This window comes from Pararge aegeria, assembly GCF_905163445.1.
Source record: "Pararge aegeria chromosome W unlocalized genomic scaffold, ilParAegt1.1 SUPER_W_unloc_1, whole genome shotgun sequence".
In the NCBI taxonomy this organism is placed as follows: domain Eukaryota; kingdom Metazoa; phylum Arthropoda; class Insecta; order Lepidoptera; family Nymphalidae; genus Pararge; species Pararge aegeria.
The window spans coordinates 646,254-654,250 of NW_024396987.1; the positions used below are offsets into that span (position 1 = coordinate 646,254).

The window sequence follows — 7,997 nt, forward strand, 5'->3', positions numbered from 1 at the left end:
GTAATCTGTGCTTCTTTATCAAACAATTCAGAAAAACAATACACTGTGGCATTTAAACAATGGTTCAGTTTTTGTGATGGAAATAATGTAGATTATTATGAGGCGTCAATTCCCAAAATTATTTATTTTCTGACAGATGAATTTAATAAAGGGTCTCAATATGGGACACTTAATAGTTACCGTTCCGCCTTGTCATTAATTATAGGAACACGGGTGTCCTCCGATGATAGAATTCGAAGACTTTTTAAGGGCTTTTACAGACTCCGTCCGCCTTTACCAAAATACAATATCACTTGGGATACATCTATCGCATTAGATTTTTTGGCAAATTTATATCCTCATAACGAAATTTCTTTAGAACAATTAACAAAGAAAACAGTGACTTTAATAGCACTCATCACTGCCCATAGAGTGCAGACCTTATCGCTAATAAGGATCGCACAGATTACACGTTGCTCTAATATGATTTATATAAAAATACCGGATATAATAAAAACCTCAAGATTAGGCGCCCACCAACCGTGCCTTAATATACCGTTTTATCAGATAAAGCCTGAAATCTGTCCTGCACTTACCTTGTTAAATTATTTAGATATTACTCGTTCATTAAGAAGTGATAACGATGATTTCTTATTCATAAGTCATAAGAAACCCAATAAGTCTGTTACCAGTCAAACTTTAAGCAAATGGATAAAGAATACACTCTATGAGAGTGGAATTGACACCTCAATATTCTCTGCCCATTCCACCCGACATGCTAGTACCTCCGCTGCTAGCAGACTCGGTGTGAATATCGATGTAATTAGAAGTACTGCCGGGTGGAGTGGAAGTTCCCATGTGTTTGGAAAGTTCTATCACAGAGGCATTGATAATCATAATACAGATGACTTTGCTTTATCAATCTTAAGAAACTAATTATTATCATTTATATTTTTTTATATTGATCTCAATAATTAAAACGAAAATAATATAATAATTTAGATGTTGATATTAGAAAGTACTACTAATAAATAAGTACTCCTTGTAGAAGTAATCATAAATAATTATGTACTATTATAATCCTCCTGATTATTTTAAGTTATAATATGATGGTCATCAAAAACTGTCAATATTCGTATAAACATAAAAATTAAACATTTACTTTATAACAAATGAGCCATTGATATTTTATTCAAATAACATTTCGGCACCTCTCAAGGTCTACAATTGTTCTCTTATCTCGAGGATGAAGCACGAAGTATAATTGATGATTAAACGAACTTACCTTAAGTGATGTTCTATCATAATTATACGAGGGCAGGATGAGGAGTGAGGCAAAAACGGCATTCTATACTACTATCAGATAACTTGATATTGCTGTCACGGATGAAAACATCTGGCAGTGTCGGTTTGAATTCGGGTACGCGATTTAAATCGTTACTCTGTTCAGCTTGATTTATATTTGGATTATTGCTGTTTTTTTAACTTTATTATTTGGATTTATATGACGCGGTGGCGTTATACCACCATTTTTATTTATTTTGTAATGAGGATTAATAAAGTCATGGCTGTTTGTGTCAGATAGTTTTGCTTTGTCTTTCTTTTCGATTCTTCTCTCAGGATGGTGTATTACATCGTGGATTGGATGTATTTGTGGTTTCGACACCAGATTTTTTCCGTCTGGTTTCTTTTTGTCTCGATTCGCTACCCTGTTGTTGAAGATGGACAGTTTCTCGAGAATCGGGTATTGGATATCGTTTTCGTTTTCTTGGGCTGTTGCGGTGTCACCTTCAGTGGTTGTAAGTAGCCTTGGTTGTGGATAGGCCATTGGATATAATGGTTCCTGAAAAAAAGTGGTATTGTTATAATTTCTGTACAAATATCAAGTTGTGTAGTATTATTTATTTATTATTTATTTTATGCACGTTTCGCTCCGAAACCGGAGTTGTTTACTTTACAATTAATAATTGTTGTCACTGACAACCTTGCCCACTACCATGCTCCCTAACAGGTTAGACCGCTACCATCTTAGACTGCATCATCATTTACCACCAGGTGAGATTGCAGTCAAGGGGTAACTTGTAGAGGAATAAAAAAAAAACTGTCGGTCTAAGCAGTTATAATATAATATTGTTTTTGTGAATGTCATCTAATTATTAGGAACACACCAGCTATTGCCCGCGGCTTTGAAGGCGGTTTTCGGTTTTTCACGAATCCTGGGGGAACATTACATTTGCCCGGGATAAAAACAGCCTTTGTGTTAATTCAGGGTAAAATCTATCTCCACACCAAAATTCAGTCAATTTGGTTCAGTAGTTTTTGCGTGAAAGAGTAACAAACATCCATCCATTATTATAGATGTCGACCATTAACACGGCACGGTCGAGCACGGCTGGACATTGGTATTTTGTAAGGATTTCTACATTCCACGGCCTTGTGCAGCTTGCGTCTCGCTTGTGTCTGCGGCTTTCAGCGATTCTGATGTCATCTGCCCGCTAACACTGCGTTTACCGGTGTGGGGACACCACTATCTATCAGTTTTGTAAATCAGCGTCTATCAATTCAGTATATCAGCATATCATATATTTGAACCTGCGCCTGATCTCTTTCGGAGCTGCCGTCCGTGGGACAATGAGAGTGAGAGTATGGAGAGTGCACCACATACTTGTGGACTCTAATATCTTCCGCGTAGTTGCGTAGTGGCCCCCAAAGAGGTGGACAGACGACATCAAACGAGTCGTCCAGGACCCAGGACCGTGGATTTTGGAACTCCCTACAAAAGACCTATGTCCAGCTGTGGACATCAATCGGTTGATGATGATGATGAAGAAGAAGGTTACGACGACGATGATGATGAGTTGCAAAAATCTCTCTGGAGATTGACCATCAAAATCTGTCGGGAAACAGTTTGTAAAGTATTGCATTGTCAGTAAAAGTGGTTTGCGGGACTCTCACCCTCGCTTCGGAATATAGCTGTCTTGGGGTGTAGCTTTCGCTGGCAGCTGTTCTGGTGATAGCGATGGTCGCCAGCACCAGCGCCCCGCACACGGCGAAACACGAGGCGCTCGCTATCACCCAAACTTTCAGGGGCACCTGCATTTGGGACAAATGAAGCAAAATTATAAACGTCACGCATTTGGGGACATACGTACAACGGACGTTTTCATACCAACCAAGTGCGGAAACGGCACAGGAACAGAAGAAGAATGTCTTATTATAGAATCTGAACCAAAATAACTAAAGTAACCTAAATGCATTTGGGGTATTGATATGAAACAGAATTCTGAACCAAATTATATACGTAATTTAAGAGCATTTGGGGAATTTGTAACGTGAACGACAATCAAATGCATTTGAGGCATATGAATCAAAATAATAAACGAGCAAAATACATTGATATGAAACAAAATTCTGAACCAAATTTTATGTGTAATCTAAGAGCATTTGGGGAATTTGTAACAATTTGTGAACGTCACTCAAATGCATTTGAGGCAAATGAATCAAAATTATAAACGAGCACAAAAGCATTTGGGGCATCTGAACCAAAATTTTATATTAGCACAAATGCATTAGGGGCACTTGCATTTTGACCTTGCACATATAACATTTCGGAGTTATGTGCGTTTTAAGCAATTAAATAAAGTTCTTCATAGTGTCCTCCAAGGGGTACTCTACACACCCTTCTCATCCTGAGAGGAAGACCCGTATCCTTAGTGGACCGGTATAATAAATAATAAATATAAATATTAACGGATATCTCATAGAAGTGAAGCGAAGTGTCTCATAGAGTACTTACACTAGTTTTAGTAGGCAATCTGTCTTCAGGCCTCGGCGGCAACGGCCGCGAGTGCCAGTCGCGTACTGTAACGCGACTGTCGCGCACTGCCGTACGGCTGTCGCGCTGCTGTGTATCTTTCTCATACTCGTATTGGAACATATTCTATCTGTAAATAAAAAAGAAAATGTAGTAGACCAATTCTTAATTCACTAAAAAAAAAAAAACAAGTGGAAGAGCTGTAACAATCGTTGTTTCAATATAATGTAATTTTATAAATCTCACAACAGAAACAGTGTCGATGTGCACTATCGACAAAGTACCTACTCGGTACAACCCGATTAACCGTAGTACTCTTTCTCATCAGCGCTTCAAATCAGCACAAATTTTAGTTGTCATTTTCGAAGATAAAGCGGTACAAAGATGTGTTTATATCACTGACCATAGAGGTCAGAAGGTACGTATATATACTAAGGACAAAATTCAATTTTTGACAATTGTTTTAAAATTTGGTAAGATAAATTCGACTTTGTTTTGTTTTGCATTTTAAAGTTAGTTGTATAGTAGTGCGAAAAATGCGACATAGCACTGTTAACATCGTCAAAATTATCTTTACTGCTGTCAGTCTTAAAAATTAGAGATGTATCATCTGCAATCAATGAGCGAGGGCGGGAAATGGTGACCCAGTGGGTCTTAGCTCGACTTCTCTTTCGGGGGGCCGAGTTCGAATCCCAGCACGCACCTCTAACTTTTCTAAGTTATGTGCGTTTTAAATAATTAAAATATCACTTGCTTCAACGGTGAAGGAAAACATCTTGAGGAAACCTGCGTGCCTGAGAGTTCTCCATAATGCTCAGAGGTGTGTGGACTGTTCTGTCAAGATCTGTTCAAGGGATCCTGGAGAAATTGAGGGAACTCTTCAAATATACTATTTAATTACACCTATAACAATTTGAGTTATTTTTAAACAACTAAAAAGCAAGAAATAAATATTTTCTTCAGCATCTATATATGTAGACGGCCGAGTGGCGCAGTGGGCAGCGACCCTGCTTTCTGAGTCCAAGGCCGTGGGTTCGATTCCCACAACTGGAAAATGTTTGTGTGATGAACATGAATGTTTTTCAGTGTCTGGGTGTTTATCTGTATATTATAAGTATTTATGTGTATTATATTCATAAAAAAATATTCATCACCTATCTCAGTACCCATAACACAAGCTACGCTTACTTTGGGGCTAGATGGCGATGTGTGTATTGTTGTAGTATATTTATTATATTTATTTATTATATGTCGGTGCCAAGTAGGTAAAATGTAGAAAAAAAAATCAGTATTCATTTTTGTCGCTTCTATACCGTCGTCTTAAACATAGCTAGTTGTTATAATGATAGTAATAACGTTAATGGAATGTTGAGTCGACAGTTATTGTTCCGATCGTCGTTTCAGTCAATGGTCTTCTCGCGAAAAGCTTCGACCAACATCTTAAGAAGCTTTCGCTTGGTTGGATCAAGGGTCGGATACAGAAGGTAGTAGACCTTGAAACAGCGCGTATTGTGAGGAGGTTCCTCACTCTGGAGCCCTGACCGGTTGCTTGGGCATTCAAAAGCCCCGCAAGCGGAGGGTGGAGTTTTTTTCTTATAAGTTTTTATTAGTGTTTTTTGTTTTTGTAAGCATTGTTAGGAATAGAAAAATAAAACTGAAAATCAATAAATGATAGAGTAATAAAAACGTTTAATTCAGATAAAAATCCATAGCTACAACAATAACAATTATCTTATTAACTTTATTATAAATTAAAATTGACCAAACCTATAAATCCGTACTAATATTATAAATGTCAATGTAAGTTTGATTGTTACGCTTTCACGCAAAAACTACTTAACTGATCCTCATGAAACTTTGTACACATATTCTTGGAAGTGTTAGAAGTGATATTGGATACTTTTTATCACGACATTAAGCTTGGTTTGATTAGAGCGGATGAAAGTGTTTGACGATTTTACACCGTAACTCCGACAAATTATAACCGATTTAAATAATTATTTTTGTACTATGAGGTTATAATATTCTTTCTTTATTAAATTCTTTCTCTCTCTGATCGTCGTACAAGACGGACGTATTTATAATTGTGAAACTGTGCTCCGAATTTTAAATAACTAGTTAACTAATAACTCTTAATAAACTGCGAAGTACCAGGAGCGTAGTGCCGACAAGAAGTAGAAGAATATAGCCACTGTGCGTGCAACATACAATTATATTGCAGCCTTACCAACCTTACCTAGGTAAGAAAGAGACAAATAGTTGTTTCGCCAATAGGCTCGCCTGCACTCATGCTTCGACTGTGACGTAGTGTGTTCAGGGGTTTACACTATTCGCTACACAAGGGTGCAACCTCGGTCACTTTTACTAATTTCATGTCTATAACTCCACCTACTGGGTTCTCACTGAAAATGGAACAGACATCACATTCATCAAGTCGACCGAAAAGGAAACACGATAGCATGATAAATGAAAATCTAGAAACCTTTCAAAATGAGATAAAATTGATACTACAACAGTGGAAAGAGGATCAAGATAGTAAACTATTACAGATTCAAAATGATATGGATACTATAAAGGGTCAAATTTCAGATATTAAAAAAACTAATACAGATATAGAAAAAACCTTGGAATTTATGACAGGTCAGTATGACAATTTAAACTTAAAAGTGAATAGTCTTGAAAAGGAATGTAAGGATTATTCTGCTAAAATAACTATATTGGAGAACAAGATTGAAGATATGACTAGGCAGAATTTTCAAACGAAGATTGAAATTAAAAATGTTCCAATGGAATATCCAGAATCTCAGCCAAAGTTGTTAGAAAAAGTCCTTAACATTTCATCCATACTAAATATCGATATATCGTCGCAAATCCGCAACGTTCAACGATTATCAGTAAAAGCTCAGACTAATAATCCCATTGTGGTCGAGTTCACTTCTCCTATCTCAGCAAATAAGTTTCTAAACGCAGTTAAAAAATTTAATTCACAATTAATCAAAGACAAAAAACTAAGCACGAACCATCTTGGGATATCTGGACCGCACAAACCAATTTACATAACGGAACTTTTAACACCAAAAACGAAAAGACTATTCTATTTAACAAGGGAACTCAATAAGAACAAATTTTTCAAATATTGCTGGACTGTCAATGGAAAAATTTATCTCAGAAAGGAGGAAGGGTCCCAACTAATACAAGTACGCAGTGAGGAGCAACTTCAGGAAATAAGGAACAAAAATTCTCTTTGACTAGCACTAAGGGAAAAAGCTAGTAAAGTAATATATTGTTTTTTAAGGATATATTATATATATAGTCTATCATACATACACTCACATATACACGGAAAAATATCTTTAAAATTTTCTTACATTTATACATTCAACACAAAAAAAATTGCGCAAACGGTTCACACTCTTTTAGCGAATGGCAAAATCTTAACTATCCTAACATTACTTGCGATTCATATTATTACACTTAGTAGTTTAATCAGAGGCAATGCATTGGGAAGTGCGGAGAATTTTGTGGCTTGTCACGTAGCAATAGGGCTACTTTTTGCTTATTTTAAAAATAATATCATCGTAATATTTTCTTATAGATACCCACATGTTGAACTTTATGGACTGTGGTCAAATACGTGAATTAGTAAGTGATATTGATAAAATATCGGTCCAATGTAAGGAATGTTTGCCTGAGGATTGTTACTCATTATTGCTAAATAAAACAAATGGCCTGAAAGTATTCGTGCAAAACATTCGCAGCATTAAGAAAAATATGAGTAATTTATTGGTTCTTTTATCCCGAACTAAAATGGAACCAGATGTTATTGTACTAACGGAATGTTGGTTATCGACTGTGGTTACTCCGCCTATCATAAACAGTTATGCTAGTTTTTGTACATTGAACATTATGAATCAAAACGATGGCGTAGTTGTTTACGTAAAGAATAATATTGATCATTCAACATATGAACCGCCATTAGCGGAAGCAAACTGTCTGGTCACTAAAATGGGACGAGACACTGTTCTTATTTCCATTTACAGGCCTCCTTTTAACAGGCATGCGGACAAATTTTTGTCTGGCTTAGATTCTCTACTCAGAACTCTGAATAACTACACCAATATAACAATAGTCGGGGATATAAATATAAATATTGCTGATAACAATTCTGATGGGAACGCAGCTAGTTATTTAAATCTACTCGCTT

The 7,997-nt window shown here is 36.4% G+C and overlaps 2 protein-coding genes across 2 annotated transcripts; one reads left to right on the forward strand and one right to left on the reverse strand.

Annotated features, from left to right (window-relative positions):
* Positions 1–726: 726 nt before the first annotated feature.
* On the reverse strand, positions 727–3,916 carry LOC120636758. The gene is made up of 4 exons (XM_039908319.1): positions 3,776–3,916; positions 2,935–3,072; positions 1,504–1,822; positions 727–851 (listed from the first exon to the last, which is right to left on the reverse strand). The coding sequence occupies exons 1-4, from the start codon at positions 3,914–3,916 to the stop codon at positions 727–729; spliced, it is 723 nt and encodes a 240-aa protein (XP_039764253.1).
* A 2,285-nt stretch (positions 3,917–6,201) lies between these two features.
* On the forward strand, positions 6,202–7,041 carry LOC120636759. The gene has a single exon (XM_039908320.1). The coding sequence runs from the start codon at positions 6,202–6,204 to the stop codon at positions 7,039–7,041; it is 840 nt and encodes a 279-aa protein (XP_039764254.1).
* The last annotated feature ends 956 nt before the right edge of the window (positions 7,042–7,997 follow it).